Raw genomic sequence first — 20,673 nt, forward strand, 5'->3', positions numbered from 1 at the left:
ATATATATATATATATTGTTTTCCATTTTTAAAATTCTCTTTAACTGAGGCTAAAGAAAGTAATGAAATAAAACATGTTAAAATATACAATATAAGGAAATTTTTTACTTAAAATTAGAAGTGCAGTCGAAACTTTGTGCAGACAGTAATTGATAACGTTAAAGAAATGAAAAATTATCTTCTATTAGGTCAAAAGATATTGATATATAGTATACAAGAAAATATTTACTTAGGTTTATTAATAACGAAGTGTTCAATTGATTGTCAAGAACCAAATTTGTATACTCTTAGATTTATTGACTATAGTTAACTTAAACTTTGATTGCATTTGAAAATCTATATATATGGTCGATGTATAAAGATATTAAATATATCCAAATTACTAGATGTAGATGTTAGAGACAATTCTAATATGACTAGAAGAGGAACAAAAAATAAGTTGTAACCTTTTTATGGGGGTGGGGGGTGGGGGGTGGGGTTAAATAAAGGCACTTAAAAAGTAGGAAGTTCAAAGTTGGTAACCGCACCATAACATAAAGTAAATATATAAAGAAAAGTAACATAGTTATGCATATGATAATTAAAATCTAAGTCTCAACATAATTGCAAGATTAACTTAAAAGAGAATACTAAAAAAACACTGGTTGAATACCACTAATAAACCCTTTTTTCATTCGCTTCCCAATCTTCAAATACCCTTTAAAACGTTTCAAATCTTCAATTCATTCTTGAAAAATTGCCAGATAGAACATCATCCCAATCTGAGCTCCAAATCTGGGCCATTTGGATCATCGTTACGTTTCAATCGGAGCTCCAAATCTATGCTATTCGAATCATCATTGTAATCATTAGCGATTTCCTCGATATGATCAATCATATTGAACATCATCGTAATCTGTTAAAACGAGAGGGAAGGAAAAAATATGTGAGTGATTGTATGTAGAAAATAACAATTATTAACCATATTAACAAGTGCATATCTGATTCTCCAAAAGTAGTTCATTTTTTGAGGTTTCAACACAAATATACAAATATTTTTAAAGAATTCGTGTAACATATAGTTAATTAATAGGAAATGAAAACTGACCTCGTCTGTAATTGTAGCATTCTCGTTTTCATTTTGCATGTCTTGTAGGATTTGTTCTTGCTCAGGATTATCGCAATTAGCACAAATCCTATTGTTCAACTCTGAATGTATTTGCAAAATCTCAGCATGCAATATTTCATTTTCCAAACGAAGAATCTCACGTTCTTCCATATCTCTTTGAGCCTGAAATTTGTGTAATTCAATACGATCATAATTTTTAAAAAAAAAAAAAAAAGTGATCCGATGCACTAAAACTCTGCTCTGCACAAAGAAGGGATCAGACCGGCCACAAGGAGTTATTTCCACGATTTGAACCCCTTATATTCACATGACAGTAACCTTACTATTTACTCTGAACCTCCAAGATAATTCAATATGATCACAATTCATACATACATATATGTAGCAAACGAAAAGATGAAATCACGATTGTTGTGATAACACTAACAGACGTAGTGTAGCAAAAATTTTAGTTAGGACACCGTTGTAGTAATTGACACTTTTTTTTTTTATTCATCTTGTAACTTAGGAATCTTTTAGACGATGGATTAAATATTCAATTTAAGCAAATTTATAATCTTATGAAAAAATAAATGACCTTATCTCGACTTTTGTAAGTAATTCTAAACATTAGACGATAACTTAGAATTTTGTAACTTTATTTATTTTATATTAGTTAAGTAAAGATATTTATTATAAATAGTTCCATTTTCGTCTACGTTTAGTGCTTGGGCTATAAACAAAGGCGGAAGTTCCTTCAAAATATTTTCGAAAGATTAAGCATTAATAAGTTATATGAACATACATTAGACCTAACTCAAAACATTTTTCGAAAGGGTAACTTCTCAAAAACTATATTTACAGAACTAACATTTCTTATTAACCATTTGTTGTGCTCTAAAATCTTCTTTTGACATGTCAAGAGAATTCAACAATTTAATTAAGATAAGGTGGGAATTTTTAAGGAGTAAATTTTTTTGTAAAATAAATTGAACTATTTAAAGTAAACAAAAAAAAAAACCTTTATATATATATATATAAATAGTTTAATTTTTAAGCGATCATTAAAATTTTATAATAATAAGAACCTGAATCTGATATCTTTTGTTGTCAAACCAAATTTTGACTTGTGTTATGTCAAGCCCTAGCTCCCCACTCAGCTGCTCTATTACATCACTTTCTGGATCTGACATCTTGCTGAACATTCTGATTAGAAAACAAAAATTATAATGATATTAAAACAGTTGATAAGCAAACAAAGGAGTAACAAAACAAAGAGGAAAATTAATAAATGACAAGAAAGGAAAACCATGAGAGATATGAACATCTTCTGTCATTAGACAATAAAAAAACATCGCTAATCCTATTTGGATTAAAGAATTCTTCTTAATTATCATTAAGATATTCATATAGTTACTTTTTTTAAAAATTTATAATAAGATAAGAAATTATCCTCTTTCATGATTTACATAATTATAACAACCTTTTTCTTTAACTTTATTTAAAATTAGTGAAGTGAGAAATATGCTTTTATTTTTAGTCATGTTAAAAACTAAAATCTGAACAAATCATAAACATCACAAATCAATAAAGTAGCATACTTGATAAGTTCGAAATCAAAACTAAAATGAGAACATTTTTAAAAATTAAAAATGAAAAAATAATTTAGCAACATGAGGCAAGACATATACTTAAAGTTATAGATCTCACTATCCAAAAAAAAAAATTCAACAGAGGTTCAATCGGAATGTCATCGAAAATTTTTTGACAAGTCAAACTCCCATTCTAAATAATGAGATGCACAAAAAGCTACAAAAGACACCGTAAAGAACATCACAAATGAGTAAAAATCTAAAAAAAAATTAAAAAGGAAACAAAATTATTTATTTAACAAACTCACTCTTCAAGTTTTTCGATCACTTGTTCAAATGAATATCGACATATTGATTTTTCATTCTTTTGATCAGAATTTGGCCCAACATTTTCATCATCTTGAGAAGCCATGAATGATCGAAAAATGAAATAAGAGAAGATAAAAATGTGACGGACAAATAAAGAATTCTTATTAAAGAAAATATATATAGGAAAAAAGTTTGACCTGTTTTAGATTTATTAAATCTTTCACATGAAAAATATTTGACGATTCATGAATTTTTGTTAACAAATATTTAGTGTGAGATTATGTAGTCTAACTACTCATTAATACCACCAAGAAAAGTCAAACATTTTAAAAAAAAATTATTTCACAGATAATATTTAATTTAGATGAAGTGCTTAATTTACTTATTGCAATTTTTGGTTATTGCATCTAAATTTGACTACACTTTTGTAGTGTAGTCAATGTTGTTTTCTTTTTTCAAATTATTTTATAAGAGTTAAAGGATAAAAAATATACTTAAACTATTTCAATTTTTGAGTTTCATATAACAAAATTATTGGGGGTGTAAGGATAAAAAATATACTTAAAACTATTTCAATTTTTTAGTTTCATAAAACAAAATTATTGGGATTTGGGGGGGTGTGAATTCTTCTCATCTGCGCCCCCCACCACCCCACCCAAACCAACGCATACACACACCTCCTCAATCTTGATAGTTAGAAATATGAATAAATTGTCACGTTAAAAATAAAATTGAGATTAAAATAATTTTTTTGTAAAAATATTTTTAAGTTGTGAACGAGTAGACACATATTTTACAACAAAATTAGTTTGCATCGCTACATACAGTACCATGAAAATATATTGATAACAAAAATTTAGTTTCAAGATTTTGATCAACATTCAAGATAGTTTAAAGAGTGACTGAAGTTTATTCCTAAGAGGGAAAGAAAAAAAAATCCCAAATAGTACATGCATGTCAGTAGTTAATTGAATATATATATATATAATATCGTGACATCCGAATCGATTTTTGAGAATCTCGACTAATTTTATAAAATATTCATCACCTCGCACTAGCAACATGCATCAGATAGTTTTATCCATCAAAATTAGGATAGTATAGATGGGAGGAAATCACCTAGTGTCTTAATTTTTTAGCAAAAAAAAACACAAAACACACATACACTAGGTGATTTTTTATTATGTGTCTATGTATTAGTGGACAAAGTAACTAAGTATTAATTATAATATAGTGAGAGAGATAACTCGTGAATTAGTCCAGGTATATATAAGTTAATTCGAACACAACAATTATTAAAAGAAGAAAATGAGAAGAGAACAATTAAAGAGAGAGTAAATATGGAATGAAACAAACAAGAAAATCACATAAACGATGAAAAAGCTTTTTATTTTCAACTATTTCTATTTTTCAAAGTGAAACTGCAATAATAATAAGAACAAAAAAAGACGTTGGTTGAAATTACGTATAACTCTAAGAGGGGTGAATTTATGTAGTTTTCAATTACGTCAATTAAAAGGTAATTCTATGTACAAACATTAATTGATAACATTTTAAAATGAAAAACACACACTCTAATATATATATATATAGAGAGAGAGAGACTAAATTTTTTTTTTTTTAACTATGACTAAAGAAAGTAATAAAACAAAACATGTCAAAATATACAATATAAGGAAAATTTTTACTTAAAATTAGAAGTGCGTAGTCGAAATTTTGTGCAAATAATAAGTGGTAATGTTAAACAAATGGAAAATTGTCTTCTATTAGTAGGTCAAAAGATATTGATATATAGTATACAAGGAAATATTTACTTGAATTTATTAATAACGAAGTGTTCAATTAATCATCAAGAACTAAATTTGTATGCTCTTAGATTTATTGACTAGAGTATACATAATTTAAACTTTGATTGCATTTAAAAATCTATATATATGGTCGATGTATAAAGATACTAAATATATCCAAATTACTAGATGTTAGAGACAACTCTAATATGACTAGAAGAAGAACAAAAAATAAGTTGTAACCCCAACATAACATAAAGTAAATATATAAAGAAAAGTAACATAGTTATGCGTATGATAATTAAAAATCAAGTTTTGCATAGTTATGCACATGATAATTAAAATCCAAATCTTACATAGCTACAAGATTAACTTAAGATAGTACTAAAAAAAAAAAAAACTAGTTGAATATCAACATTAATTAACCCCCTTTTCATTCACTTATCAATCTTCAAAAAGCCTTCAGAATGTTCCAAACCTTCAATTCAATCTTGAAAAATTGCCAGATTGAACATCATCTCAATCTAAGCTTCAAATCTGGGCCATTTGGATCATTGTTACATTTCAATCGAAGCTCCAAATCTATGTCATTCGAACCATCATTGTGATCATTAGAGATTTCCACGAGATCATCAATCATATTGAATATCTGTTAAAAGAGGGGGAAGGAAAAAAATGTGTGAGTAATTGTATGTAGAAAATAACAATTATTAAATATATTAATAAGTGCATATCTGATCCTCAGGAATTCATTTCATATTTGAAGGTTTGAACATGAATACATAAAATATTGTTAAAGAGTTCGAACAACATATAATTAATTAATAAAAAATAAAAAGAAAAATTACCTAAAATCACAACATAACTATCTAAATTTCTTAAAATCCCCCCACTTCTTAAAAATTACTTAAATCCCAACATTTCATATTTTTTACTATTTCTGAGATACAAGTTAGCCCTACATGTATCTAATGTATGTAACTATTGTGATACAAGTTAATCACATTAGATACATGTATCAGCAATATGTATCTAATGTAATTAACTTGTATCATCAGAGGTCAAATATTGGGATTTTAGGAAATTTTGAAAGATATTGAAATTTATAGTAATTAATAGTAAACATGTCGGTATATATATAAAATTAACACAAAAAAAAAAAAAAAAAAAAAAAAAAAGCCTGACCTCTTCACTAAAGCTAGCATTCTCATTTGAAAAGTCTGGTAGTATATTTTGTTCTTGTTGAGCATTAATACAATTAGCACAAATCTGTTTGTTCAACTCTGAATACATTTGCAAAATCTCTAAATGCAATCTTTCATTTTTCAGACGAAGAATCTCACGTTCTTTCATATCCCTTTGAGCCTGAAATTTGTGTAATTTAATATGATCATATATTTTATTTTTAAAAAAGGTGGTCCGATGCACTAAATTAAAGCTCTACTCTGTGCTTAGAAGGGATCGGACCGATCATAAGAGTCTATCATACACAGCCTCGCCTTACAATTCTGTAAGGGATTATTTCCCCGATTTGAACTCCCCTATATTCACATGACAGTAACCTTACTAATTACTTTGAACTTCCAAGATAATTCAATATGATCACAATACAGACATACATACCTACACAAATACATACATATATATATATAGCAAACAAAAAGATGAAATCTTTGATTGTTGTGATAACACTGATGAACGTAGTGTAGCAAAAATTTTAGTTAGGACATCGTTGTAGTAAATAACACTTTTTTTTTTCATCTTGTAACTTAGGTATCTTTTAGACATGGACTAAATATTCAATTTTAGCAAATTTATAATCTTATGAAAAAATATCTGACCTTATCTTGACTTTTGTAAGTAATTTTAAACATTAAACGATAACTTAAAATTTTGTAACTTTATTTTTTATATATTAGTTAAATAAAGATATTTATTCTAAATAGTTAATAAGCATCATTACATGAGAGTGCGGCAACAGTGTCATCTCAAAAACTATATTTACAGAACTAACATTTCTTATGAACCATTTGTTGTGCTCTAAAAGCTTCTTTTTGTCAAGAAAATTTAATAATTTAATTAAGATAAGGTGGAAATTTTTAGGAAGGAGTAAAATTTTTTTAAAAAAAAATTGAACAATTTAAAGTAAAGAAAAAAAGATCTTTATATATATAAATATTTTAATTTTTAAACGAACTTACAATAAGAATCTGGATCTGGTATCTTTTGTTGTCAAACCAAATTTTGACTTGCATTATGTCAAGTTCTAGCTCTTCACTTAGCTGCTCTATTACATGATTTTCTGAATTTGACATCTTGCTAAACATCCTGATGAGAAAACAAAAATTATAATGTTATTAAAACAATTGATAAAAAATCAAAAGAGTAACAAAACAAAGAGGAAAATTAATAAATGACAAGAAAGGAAAATCGAAAGAGATATGAACATCTTTTGTCATTAAACAATTAAAAAAAACGTTGCTAATCCTATTTTGGATTAAAAAATTCTTGTTATTACCTTTAAGAAATTCATAAAGTTACTTCTTTGTTTTTTACTAGCGTTTGAGCATGGATTAAAAATTTATAATTAGATAAGAAATTACCCTCTTTCATCGTTTACATAATTTTATCAATCTTTTTGTTTTACTTTCTTTAAAGTTAGTGAAGTGAGAAATGTGATTCTATTTTTAGTCATGTTAAAAACTAAAATCTGAACAAATCATAAACATTACAAATCAAGAAAGTTAGATACTTGATAAATTCGAAATCAAAACTAAAATGAGGACATTTTTAAAAATTAAAAATGAAAAAATAATTTAACAACATGAGGTAAGATAAATATCTTAAAGTTATAGATCTCCCATTTTAAATAATGAGATGCACACAAAGCTACAATAGATACAGTAAAAAAAAAAATCACAAATGAGTAAAAAGTTAAAATAAAATTAAAAAGGAAACCAAATTATCTATTTAACAAACTCACTTTTCAAGCTTTTCAATTACTTGTTCAAATGAATATCGACATATCAATTTTTTATTTTTTTATCAGAATTTAGCCCAACATTTTTATCATATTCAGAAGCCATGAATGATCGAAAAATTAAATGAGAAAAAAGATAAAAATGTGACGGACAAATAAAGAATTTTCATTAAAGAAAATATATATAGAAAAAAGTATGACCCATATTAGATTTTTTAAATCTTTCACATGAAAAATGTTTGACTATTCATGGATTTTTGTTAACAAATATTTAGTTTGAGATTATGTAGTCTAACTACTCATTAATATCACCACGAAAAGTCAAATATTTTTTTAAAAAACTTATGTCATGGATAATATTTAGTTTAATTAAAATAAAGATGAAGTGCTTAATTTATTTAATGCAATTTTTGGTGTTGACATCTAAATTTGACTACACTTTTCTATTCTAGTCAATTTCTTTTTCTTTCTTTACATTTTATATATTTAAGGATCAAATATACACTTAAATTAGTTCAATTTTTGAGTTTTACATATCAAAATTATTGAAGATGTGAATTTTTTATCTGATCTATCACCCAATAGTTAGTGAAATACACTTTGATTTTGATTAGATCAAATATTTGTCTACAAACACTTCAACGCGCATTTGGATAAAAAATATTTGTCCACCTAAAACGTATAAAGGGTTCATTTACTGATATATAATCTTTTATTTTTTAAAAAATATTTTTCAGTTGATTCTTTAAGACGTTAAACTCTTCGCTTTCAAGTTAAAGATATCAACACTATGACTGATACGAGACCACAACTGAAGGTGGAAAAGAAAATGTTGGATGTCACTATAAAAAATAAATTAATTTATATGGTAACACTTTTTAACTTATAACCTAATAACCTAATATTAATTTATTTAACTTTGGCACTGTGGTTATTTTTTCACATGGAGCGCGTGGCAGAATTCTTAAATAAAAAAAAAATAATACACACATTATCAGATATTAATTGAGGTGTGTTTTCTAACTATTAGGTGATTTAGTTCATATAAAAAACTCATACTTCTAATAATTCAGTATGAAACTTAAAAAATTAAAATAATTTAGATGTATATTTGACTTTTAGTTCTTTTTATAAAAATTAAAAACTAGAATTTGTTAAATACTGGATGAAAATTATAAGTCCTAACTTTTGTCAGATTTAAAAGATCAGAAATGCTGAAGAGTAATCAAGGGTGGATGTTGAATTTCAACTAGATCATGAATTAAAATTTTAAGATTCTTAGTATTAAACTCATCATATTAATTCTAAAAATTATTATTTCATATTTATTGATTTTTTTTTTTTAATTTTGCCAACAATTCTTCTCATCTGCTCCCCACCCCACCCTCGCTCCCACACACAATCACCACCCTGTACGCCTCATCAATCTGGATTGATAGAAATAATGGATAAATTATAACGTTAAAAATAAAATTGAGATTAGAATAAATTCTTTGTAAAAAAATATTTGTAATTTGTGAGCGACCCATATTTCAAAATAAAAGCTCCTTGAGCAACTTTTTTGTTGGGTGTGCAATTGAGAAACTATATACAATGTGTAAGATCTTTCTATAATGTGAGGTCTTTTAGAAAAAAATTGTTCAAGCTTGATCTAAAACGGATAATATCACACTATGTAAGAGTATATTTGGTCTGGCTAAGCCCAACAACTGCTATCAGCTATCAGATTCAGCTGGTTGAGTATGATGATGTAGTGGAATGATGGGGTAACAAGGCTCGATTACAAGTTTAGAGATGCGCACACATGAAGAAGCTAGATGGGGGGCTTTGGTTGCTATAAAAATACTCTAACGATGTGAATGACATTCAATGAATCTTAGTGACTCATGGATCGTGGTGATAGACTGCATGAAACTTTGATCGAGGGAGAGATCGTTGGTGTGCAAACAAATGTCCCAAATGAACACCTTCCTTCAACTCTCTTCTATTATATAGTAAAAATATAATTGAAGACTTAAAATATATTCTTTGTTTCATCTCTTTTTTCACTATTCTGACTACAATATTTTTTCATACTTCTCACATTTTTTCTTAAACAATATAATCTTTCTTATATCCAACACAAAGAAGACTTCCTTTATATAGATATATGATTTCTTTAACAAATAAATGTGAAGAATATGTCTGGGTGGTTACATAAGTTACAACAAAATAATTAACCACATTTTAATCCCGCTAACACAAAAAGATAATAAGGAAAATATGTCATTGTAGTTACATGAGTTACAAAAATGATGACGCTACTTTCTTTAATTTATGCCTACTAATTATCATACACTATAATATTTTTATTTTAATAATAAAATGCTCCAACAATAAGATCAATATCCTAAATTTGTTTAAAATAGGACAGAATTGCCAAGCACCAGAAAGAATAATATACTCCAGTTGACAAGAGCTAGAATGATTAAGAAAAATTAGTAAATGGTGAATGTTGAACTTTTTAAATTTCCTAAATGACAGCTAAAATAATTATTAACTTTTTAAGTTTGTCTAAAACTTTAGCTTATATAGACTAGTAAAATTAAAATGAAGTGCTTTTTTGGTGTTGTCTGAATTGTAATTAAGTCCTTTTTTTTGTTGTTGTTCTAATAAAATCTAACAATTAGAGTTTGTTAAATACTTTTCGACGATTAAAAGTGATGATTTTAGTCATGTCACACTCCTTTTTTTTTACTCCCAAAAAGAATTAATTTTATGTTTTGAAAGTGTTTTTATTAGTAAAGTGACAAAATGAAGATTTGTTTCAAAAAAGGATTATTTTTACATTCAAAACTTAGAGTCGCCACTTGGCATAATCTGGCGTGCCAAGTCACGTTTGAAAAATCCTTTTCAAAACAATTTTGACTCTTTTAAACTGGTCCGCAAACAGAGATTCTGGTTAAGAAATTCTGTTGACCAAGGGGAAGGTGTTAGGTACCCTCGATCCCGTGGTTCGACCACGATCGCTTGGTGGAGCATATCGGCTAATTTTGACACTACAAATATATAAACCACACAAAAGCATGCAAAACAATCAATCAACAAACAAAACAATCCAAAATTTAGTGTCCAGTCCAAAATAAAAAATGCAAAAATATAAACCTACACTAACCTACACTAGTCCTAAACTACGCTCCAATGTTTTACCCGATGCCTCGGGCCTTGATCACAAACGTCCTCCACCAACATAATATGTCGGGGCATTTCTCGGTGAATAAATACAATGAACCGCGGGGCATTCCCCAGCTAAATTAATACATTCAATGAAATACGATAAAACTAGAAAAAACATTCAACACACACATTTAAACATTCGACGCATTCAACAACACATCAACTCAATGCCGCTTTCCAAACCGATGTATTATTTGGATTAACCCAATAGAATCTGCGTCCGAAAACCTCAAACTCGACCTCAATCAAAACCAAACTCTCAATAAATCCAAAGCTGAACAACCTCAAAAATATAACAATCCCAAATCAAAACACCAAAGGACCAATCGAATCTAAAACGGAGAAAACAAATATTAGCTATTTCGAATTCGGCGTTACTGACATCAACGGGGTTATGCCTTTCATTGAAAAGGGGTGGGGATTTTCAAACTTGAACTGCTATGGCTTCACCGGAGCTCCGGCAAGCCTCATCAGTGACGAATCCGACGAGATTGAACCGGATTGGGTCGCGGGCTTTGGTGCTTGTAACCGGAGCTGGTGCTTTTGGAATGTAGTGATGTATATCTTCCTCTGAGTGGACAAAAAGTGAGGTCCTTTTATATTTTTTGTTGTTTTGTGAATTAGTTAAAAAATGAAATAAAAGGTGATGGGGTAGGGTAGGTAGGGTAGAGGTAGGGTGTGGGGTGGGGTGGTGATGTAGCAAAAGTTGTTAGAAGTTTGTTATTTTTGTCCTTTTGTGAAGGGATTATCACATGGGTGAGGATATGTGATGAGGTGAGCTAAAAATGGATAAAATTGAACTTTGAGGAGGACAAAATTAGGTGTCTACAAGTCAAACATAAAGGACCAAAGTTGCTCACGAGTATAATCAACGACGAATTATTCAAGAATTTAACTTGATGAATTTGACTGACCTTTAAGGTTACGAACACTGAACTAGTCTTATTTTTAAGAGTACGAGTTAAAATTTAATTGTCGTTGAAACTGTTGTCAGTTTTTTTATTTTAATGATAAACAATAAAGTACCAAAATATTAAGAGTGCTTCTGCCCCGCCAATAGCTCTAATTTATTACTAGATTCGCAAGGTGAATGGAACAAGAATGATTTTTTTTCTTTTTTTCTTTTTACCCTTGAACGTGATAAATGATGATAAATTTTAGTTCGTAATTCATTTGGCTTAATAGTCAAATTAGAAAGAATATCTTTATCTCTGTTGGTTGATTTAATTTCTCATAAAAATACCATAATAAATTTTAACAAAGACAAAGTACCAGAAACACAATAGCACTTAATTCCGAAAAGAAGAATTCAAATAACACTGAAATTTCAAGATAGTTATAGGTAGCTCATAATTTTAATTTCTCCAGAGAGATATAGAGAGAGCTACAACTATCTTATTTTTAATTTAATAATAAATTGCAATATTGCAATCTAATTAAAAGTTTATAGAGCCCTTAGCTTCTACTGTTCATCAAGCTCTTTTTGTTTCATAGAGTTGATAGCACTTAGTATTTTCCCATTCTGCAAAAGAAAAGAGAAAATAAAACACGTCAATAATATATAGGACTTACGTTATACATACTGAAGTCTTAAACTACAGGCGAAATCCTATCGACACACCTTAACTATACGGGGTTGAGGTGACATGAGGAATGACATGAGGAAAATTAGAAGATCAAGAATTTTAGTTGTAATTGTCTAATTAATGACATAATTATGTCAAATCCATAGAACTAATTAATTAAACTTTAATATATATGTCTTCACCAATAAATTTTTTTAATATGTATGTGATTAGATGAAAATGAAAACCAACCTCTACAATTCTTTGACCAATTTCTTCAGATAATTTGTATAATTTGTCATTAGTAGAGCCATTCAAATTATTCACCCTGTCAACCATCAATTTACTTTGGAAGATGAGCAATCTCATTTGATGCTCAAGTGACCTTTCTTCTAATTTCTCAATTTCCCTAAAAAAAAAAAAATACAACAAACATAAGAAAAATTCATGAAGAATATAAAAATAAATAAGAGTTTGTTATATCTAAAAAAAATTTAACCATTCATAAAAAACGACTGACAAAGACGCAAAGGAAACTCAAAGAAACTCACTCGATTACTAATGCCTTACAACGTCTCTTTACTTCTCTACAAAAGGCGACCAGCATAAGCATCCTACAGAATGTAAAAATATATATATATATATCAAAAGTTTAATTTATCATTCATAAAAAAATGCAAATTATATTCTTGAAAATAAGATAAAAATAAAAAAAAAGTTAAAAAAGAAATTCACATAAAAAGTATTTCTTCTGAACTAGGAGTAGGACCCCTTCTCCATTTGGCCATTGAAAATAGAGGAGAAATTAAGAATAGAGAAGTTTTTATATTTTTTTAGAATTTGCTATACGTTTGGCTTTTCAATCCATTTAAATAGATAGGTTTCAAAATGTACTTACCAAAAAATAATAAGGCTAAAAGAAAATTAATAAGTTTTAAGAATTTTGTATATCTTAAGAAAATGGTAAGTAGTTGAGTTTGTTATTCAATGGCATGAGATTAATTAAATCTAATCAGAAGAGTTATTAATCAAAATTTAGATCGTGAAAATATAGATATTTAGAAATAAATTTAAAATTCACAACTACTTACCAAATATTTGTAACCAAATATTGTGAGTCCAAATTTGAGTTGTTAGAATTTTTTTTGAACCTTTTAACTATTAAGAGAATAGTATGTAGTTAACTTTATTATAATAATTCATGTTGGTGTTTTGTTGTCATCGTCAATATTACTTGTATTACTATTAATATGTAGTTATTGGTAATATAATATAAAAAATATGTAGCTTTTGAGTCATCAAAAATAATTACATGTAACCATTCTCAAAAGACGAGTAAAATAAAGATAATTAATTATATAAGTCTTTATATTAACTTGATATTTTAACATAATCAACAACATAGAAAATTTTAGGTTTGTATTGATCTTTAATATTCATGTTGATAGTGTTTTTAAATTGCTTTTCTAATGCATAAAAATGTAGAAAATACTCGTGATTTATTTTTCATGGGATAAATTAAAGTTACATAAAACATAAACATAGAGAAATCATTCTCGAAAATAACATATAATTGACATTCTAAATTTGATAAAATAGGAAACAACTTTCAAAAATAAAAATCAATAATTTACTGCAGTTTACGAGATACAATGATCAACTAAATTAAGTGGTAAACTTTGCATTTTCCTAACCTGCTGGAAATATAATTATTGTTAATTTATAGATAATAACCCTTTATACTGATATCATGCCTTCAGAATGACAGATACCTAACATTAGTGGACACACTTATCTTGATATCTATTACTGGTGGAAGGTGACTGATATTTCGTAAAATTAGTCGACGTGTGCGCAAGCTGTCCCGGACACCACCAACAACAACAACAATAACAATAAACGCAGTGTATTCCTGTATAGTGGGGTTTGAGGAGGGTAAATGTATGCAGTTCATACCACTACCTCCAAAGAAATAGAAAGGTTGTTTCAATAGACCCCCGACTCAGGACAAAATTAAAGACAGTAAACAAAGTCGTAATATATCATGAAACAAGATGAAATAACATAAATAAGATACCCACAAAGTACCAAAGGCACACACCTTACCCAAACACTCCTAACTAGAAGCTCCAGCTTATATACACAACCCTAAGACTACTAGTCATGCTACACCAAAGCACTCCTAACTACTATCTATTACTCACTCACACGCACTACCCCTTTAACCTAATCAGCTACGAACAGGGGCATCAGTGCTCCTCTTCATCACATCCGCAAACCATCTCAACTTCACTTTCCGCATCTTGTCCTTCACCGAAACCACTCCCACCTTCTCCCGAATAGTCTCATTCTTAACCCTATCTCCCCTAGTAAGTCCACACATCCAACACAGCATCCCCATTTCCGCCACCTTCAATTTTTAAATATGAGAGTTCTTGACTGGCCAACACTCTGCTCCATACAGCATGGCCGGACAGACTACCACTCCATAGAATTTACCTTTAAGCTTAGGCGACACCTTCTTATCACATAAAACTACCGAAACGAGCCTCCATTTCATCCATCTTGCCCCAATACGGTAAGAAACACCATGATTGTATAGAATATATATATATATATATATATATATACAAGTTTTATTTTTAACATGTTTATGAGACTTAAAATCACATTATAGCTGTCACTTTCTTTGAGAATCTATTCACAGGATAGATATATACTCTCCCTCCCTTCGAAAATACTCGTCGTCCTCACTAAAAACAAATATTCCAATACTTTGTTTTAGAAAATTAAGACATAATTAATTATTTTTTTTATTTTCATCCTTAGTCATAAATATAGAGAGATATTTATATAGTGCAAAAGAGACAAGTATTAAATAGAGCTAAATTACCTTCTAGTTAATGTTTTTCTTAAGTAGCGTGCAGACCAAAAAATGTGACAAGTAATTAGAAACGGAGAGAGTGGATTAATGGATTCTATTATTCTTGATTATGATCTTCCAAAAGTGATGAATGATTATGACAACCATTATGAAGCTTTGCATGGCTTCATGCAAAGGCCTATGATGGAGTTTCATGGAAATATATGAGTCAGGTAATGAAGCAATTTGGTTTCTCAAATTCTTGGACCAACATGATAGGAAGTTTAATTTAGTGTTCAACAACTAGTATTTCATCACTATATCAATGGACCTAGTCATGGCTACTTCAAATCATCTTCATCTATTTGTGCTCTTTTGGAGACCCCTCAATTGCCATGATGGTGAATTAACTTAGAGATTTATGAGAAGGCTTATCAAAAGGCTTCTGTTAATTTTAAGGCCTCATGCATTGAAGCTTCTGCTATGCACGGGATTCGAGGAAGGATCAGACCACAAGGGCCTATTGTATGCAGCGTTACCCTAGATTTCTGCGTGAGACTATTTCCACAGCTTGAACCTGCTGCAACCCTACCAGTTATGCCAAGGCTCCCCCCACCCAATCCACTCCACGCGACGGGGGTGGATTAAAAAAAAATATAGCTTTCATCACTATAAAGCCTTCAGTTTGACATTATCAGAGTACTGCTTCTTCTTCAGGCAGTACTCTGATAACGTCAAATTAAAGAGTCCATCTCCAAGTCTATGTTGATGTGCCCCAAATGTATACATAGCTGCAAATGCTTCTGTCATATTGTTGTTGTTCATATAATACAAAATTTAGTACTTCCATATAGATACAGATTTTTGTCACAGTATTTAGAAAACTCGAACAATCATTCAAAAACAGTTAATCAAATTACCTTACGAGCATGACTTTCATGAGAAAAGAACTTCAGTAAAGCCAAGTCTTAGCTCACCTCAACAGCCAGTGTACAGCTCAATATACATAATAATCAGGATTCAAATTTCATCAATACAACCAATATCAAACATGGCAAGAACATATATATGATCAGTTACCTAGTGTAAAGAAGAGGGAAATCAAGTAGCAGATGTTCTTGCTAAACCAGCTTCACGCAATGATTCGAGTTTGATGATCTATTCCTTCCAACATCTTCCGAGGAGCATGGATATCCCAATTTGTGGGATATTGAAGGTTCGATCTCTTTATGAATACCCAAGAGTTTATGGAATATTCGAGAGATATTCAAGATGTTTGATAATATAATAACCCACTAATTTGTGAGATATTGAATAACCCATTGTTTCGATATGTTATGTTTGACCTCGTTATAAATATCCCGTGAATTTGTGGGATATTGGAGCTGCCTTTTTAAATGAATATATTTAGCCCGTGAATTTATGGAGGAATAGCATTAGGATAGAGGGCTAAGGGTGTGAATGAGTCGCAGTCAGTATTTAGGTTGAACTTGGTGTCTGTGGTTGGCATTGTATAATATATTTGTGGATGTCGTACATATGTTATTTTATCCTGTTCTATGCTTTTGTTGCTCTTTCATACTGTCTTTTGTCTTGAGCCGGGGGTCTATTGGAAACAGCCTAGTGGTATCACTATGTGGGAATATACTGGGTTTGTTGTTGTTGTTGTTGTATATTTAGCCCGTGTAATTTAGGGTTTAGATTAGAGTAGTCACCAAGTTAGGTTTAAGTTTATTAATTTAGGGTTTAGATCAGAGTAGTCACCAAGCTAGGTTTAAGTTTATTAATTTAGGGTTTAGAGTAGAGTAGTCACCAAGCTAGGTTTAGGTTTAGGGTATAGTAACCCCTTAGAAATCTAACGGAAATTAGATTCTTCAAAAAATTTCGATGTGTATAGAGGGATAAACAAGAATGGAGGATGAGAAGCTTAGACTCTAGAAAGAAGACGAGAGGAACAAACATTTACTTCATATATAATATGCATGCATTTCCAAAACCGCAGATGACAACCCTTTTATCTCTGTTCAACCTGGATCCCAGGCAAATCTATCGTTGGACTATCTAATTCTTGGGCCTCTTCATGGTTTAGCCCCAGACCGAACAGCTTGGTCAGCCTCTGAGCTATTCGTGTTCACAACATATATAATTTCATCCACACATGGATACTATATATATACTACTCCACTACATTGACTTGCAATTTCAGAATGATAGATGATGTTGTAACATGACGACAACAACAGCATACCCAGCGTAATATAGGGAGGGTAGAACATATCTAGACCATACCAATGCCTCAAAGGTAGAGAAGTTGTCTCCGATAGACCCTCAGCTCAATATTGTAACATGACGAATGACAAAAATAAACAGGCCAAAATTAAAGAACCAAACAAATGAGAAGTCTCAAAACATAGTCTATCAATATAAAAGATAATAGCAATATCACACATATCTCAAACTCTTGAGATTTTCATAAGTCACAAAGAAGGGAAACACATCATCCTTCAAAACCATAATTTGTCTAAGTCTTAAAATCTCCAAAAACAAACAAACAAACAACATGAAACTAAACCACCATAATATTCAATCAGAGCAACCCAATGCTGCTTTGACTTTTAAAACTTTGGAGCTCAAAAGGCCATGAACAGAAGCCACTGCATCCATATGTTTCTGCTGATTCATCGGATAATTATCGCCAGAAATCAATATTTGAAAAGCCACTGTCAAAATTGAACCATCTTGTGCATTTCCAGTATTTTTCCTGTTCGATGCAAGTTGACCATCGGGACTTATGGTGATACCTGAGGCAGTGATAAAGCCAGAAATTTCGTTAAGGATGTTCAAGATTAGTATATATGTATTGAAAGTAATTTTCGACGAGGATGTTCTACTAACCGGAGGGCAAAATGGAAACTTTTGTGGCATCACCTCCATTGATAACTGAAGTGACTGTTGGTAAATCTATAGGTGCATATATTATAAATGCTCCCATTTCATCAATGTTGGACTCTTGAATCATTAACATGTTGCTCTCTGTTGGCACATAGGGCTGCATAAATACATTACAACAATTTCAGAAATATAAGTGTAAGCACTAAAATGAATAAAATTAATAACGGACAATTTCTGTCGCTAAACAATAAAAATCTGGATGCTTATTGCATCTAACAATTACGGACTATTTAGCAACAGATCAACGATGATTATTGTTAGTGATTATATAACAAAGAAGAGTTTAACTTCTATATAATTTAGTGTACGAGAAAATTAACATATTTGGATCGCTTAAAAGATAGTTATTGGATCACCTTAAAAAAAAAAAAAAAGCAAATGGAATTATTAATCTAAAAAATAAAACAAATTATAACCGCCTATAATAGGCGAAAGTACATGATTATGCAAAAAAAAGATTTTCAAATTGTCAGTATATATAAGTTAAACGCGAATCCAATCATAAGTCATTTTATTTGATTCTTGAAAAATATCATTATTACTTGATAATTTAAGCAGAAAATAGCAAACTATAAATAAATAAATAAATAAATAAATAAATAAATAAATAAATAAATATGACAAGTACCTGAATGATTGTAACACTATTTCCTGGAAAAGCTCCTGTTGGTACTCGAGTTAATTCAGTCACATTATTCCCACTGGTCAAAAGATCCCACTGAAAAAAAAAAAAAAGGCAAAATCAAATTATAAACAAATTCATAATTTAATCGTTAAAAAATAGTTCAGATGAGAATTGTTTAAGACGATATAAAAAAAAAATTGGAAAAAAGAAGGTAATTATGTACAATTAATGCCAAGAGCCAAACCTGTAAATAACATAACATAGAACCCCACTAAAGTTGAATTCAATACTTTAAATTAATAATTTCGAAGATTCTTTACATTGAACTCATTTCTAGTTCTAAAATTATGAATTCAGATTCTCATATTTCTTCATTTTTTTGCGAGTTTCACAAGAAAATCTAAACGACCTATAAGGGTACTTTCAGGGGGGTTGTTTGGTTAAGAAACAAGTTATACATACTTTTTATCAGACGTTTGTTTCATTGCATTAAAAATTGAATATACATAAAGTCAGTCCTCTCTATAACAACAACATTTTATTATAACATCCATGTTATATTATTGTCTTCGATCTTTAACAATATTTTGCTATAAAAACTAACAACTAAAAAAAAATGGGAACAAACAACGTTGTTATAAAGAGGTTTCAGAGATGATAATGCAAAACCTATTTTTTATCAGCCGTTTGGTTCATTGCATTAAAAAATGAATATACTTACAGTTAGACCTCTTTATAGCAGCAACATCTCATTATAACATCCAAGTTAGATTATCATCTTCTCTGTAACAATATTTCATCGTAACAACTAAAAGAACATCTGAATAAACAACGTTGTTATAAAGAGGTTCGATACATACCTCATGCCTTGTCTTGTCATCTTTGAAGAAATCAAAAACAGTTTGGAATGAAAGAGGAAGACATAGAGAAGTAGCAGCAGTGACAATCCATCCTTTTGGTGACAGAGTAATTTCTTCATTTGTTCTAATGGAAACCCTATCTCCACTATTCAATTTTGAGGAAGTTAGGAAATCCAATCTGTCTGTCATACTTAGAATTTCAAAAAATCTCTTCACCATCCTTTGTGATGTTTGCATCACATTTTTCACCCCTTCAGGGTCAGTAACCACTGGAAAAAAAAAGAATAATAAATACTATTACAACGACTACAATATATAACATATTCAGTGTAATCTCACTGGCCAATAGGGTTTCGGGAGGGTGGCGTTTGTACAACCATATTCCTACCTTGACCCTCCACTCAAGTATGTAAAACAAATACAGTAGTGAAGAAGTCATACTGAAAACAATGCAGAAGAGATCATCGAACTGTGACAGCAATAAATGATCGATATGATAATCGGAGCCAAGGAGACAACAAGTAATTCTAAAATTGAAGAATAAGATAGTTGGAGGGTAATACTAACAATACTGATAAGGAAACAAGATGACGACAACAACAACGACGACAACATACCGAGTGTATTCCCACAAAGTGGGGTCGGGGGAGGGTTAAGTGTACGTAGGCCATACCACTACCTCAGATGAAGTAGAGAAGTTGTTTCCCATAGACCCCCGGCTCAGGACGATAAGGAAACAAGATAAGGGACATAAAACCGCACCTTAGTAGAATAATAATAATAACAATACTGATAAGGAAACAAGATAAGGGACATAAAACCGAACCTTAGTAGAAG

At 29.9% G+C, this 20,673-nt stretch overlaps 2 protein-coding genes and 1 long non-coding RNA gene across 3 annotated transcripts; all 3 read right to left on the reverse strand.

The window, feature by feature from the left end:
- Positions 1-527: 527 nt before the first annotated feature.
- LOC107850043 (homeobox-leucine zipper protein ROC7-like) lies at positions 528-3,350 on the reverse strand. Its single transcript, XM_016694522.2, has 4 exons — positions 2,988-3,350; positions 2,176-2,293; positions 1,088-1,270; positions 528-895 (listed from the first exon to the last, which is right to left on the reverse strand). Exons 1-4 carry the CDS (start codon positions 3,089-3,091, stop codon positions 752-754), a joined length of 549 nt encoding a protein of 182 aa, XP_016550008.1. The 5' UTR covers positions 3,092-3,350; the 3' UTR covers positions 528-751.
- Positions 3,351-11,131: 7,781 nt separating this feature from the next.
- On the reverse strand, positions 11,132-11,563 carry LOC124889256. Its single transcript, XR_007048072.1, has 2 exons — positions 11,354-11,563; positions 11,132-11,245 (listed from the first exon to the last, which is right to left on the reverse strand). It is a non-coding gene; the product is annotated as an uncharacterized LOC124889256 (long non-coding RNA).
- A 6,303-nt stretch (positions 11,564-17,866) lies between these two features.
- LOC107849812 (homeobox-leucine zipper protein ROC8) lies at positions 17,867-20,494 on the reverse strand. The gene is made up of 4 exons (XM_047400526.1): positions 19,837-20,494; positions 18,980-19,069; positions 18,295-18,448; positions 17,867-18,200 (listed from the first exon to the last, which is right to left on the reverse strand). The coding sequence occupies exons 1-4, from the start codon at positions 20,071-20,073 to the stop codon at positions 17,983-17,985; spliced, it is 699 nt and encodes a 232-aa protein (XP_047256482.1). The 5' UTR covers positions 20,074-20,494; the 3' UTR covers positions 17,867-17,982.
- Between the last annotated feature and the right edge of the window lie 179 nt (positions 20,495-20,673).

Source organism: Capsicum annuum, chromosome 12, assembly GCF_002878395.1.
Source record: "Capsicum annuum cultivar UCD-10X-F1 chromosome 12, UCD10Xv1.1, whole genome shotgun sequence".
NCBI lineage: Eukaryota > Viridiplantae > Streptophyta > Magnoliopsida > Solanales > Solanaceae > Capsicum > Capsicum annuum.

Excerpts from the sequence above, each read along its gene's own strand:
- LOC107850043 (XM_016694522.2), bottom strand. The coding sequence starts at position 3,091 with ATGGCTTCTCAAGATGATGAAAATGTTGGGCCAAATTCTGATCAAAAG. Across the intron at positions 2,294-2,987 it reads GTGATCGAAAAACTTGAAGA|AATGTTCAGCAAGATGTCAG; the intron begins GTGAGTTTGTTA and ends TTTTCTAATCAG. Across the intron at positions 1,271-2,175 it reads ACAAAAGATATCAGATTCAG|GCTCAAAGAGATATGGAAGA; the intron begins GTTCTTATTATT and ends CACAAATTTCAG.
- LOC107849812 (XM_047400526.1), bottom strand. The coding sequence starts at position 20,073 with ATGCAAACATCACAAAGGATGGTGAAGAGATTTTTTGAAATTCTAAGT. Across the intron at positions 19,070-19,836 it reads ATGACAAGACAAGGCATGAG|TGGGATCTTTTGACCAGTGG; the intron begins GTATGTATCGAA and ends TTTTTTTTTCAG. Across the intron at positions 18,201-18,294 it reads AGTTTCCATTTTGCCCTCCG|GTATCACCATAAGTCCCGAT; the intron begins GTTAGTAGAACA and ends TCACTGCCTCAG.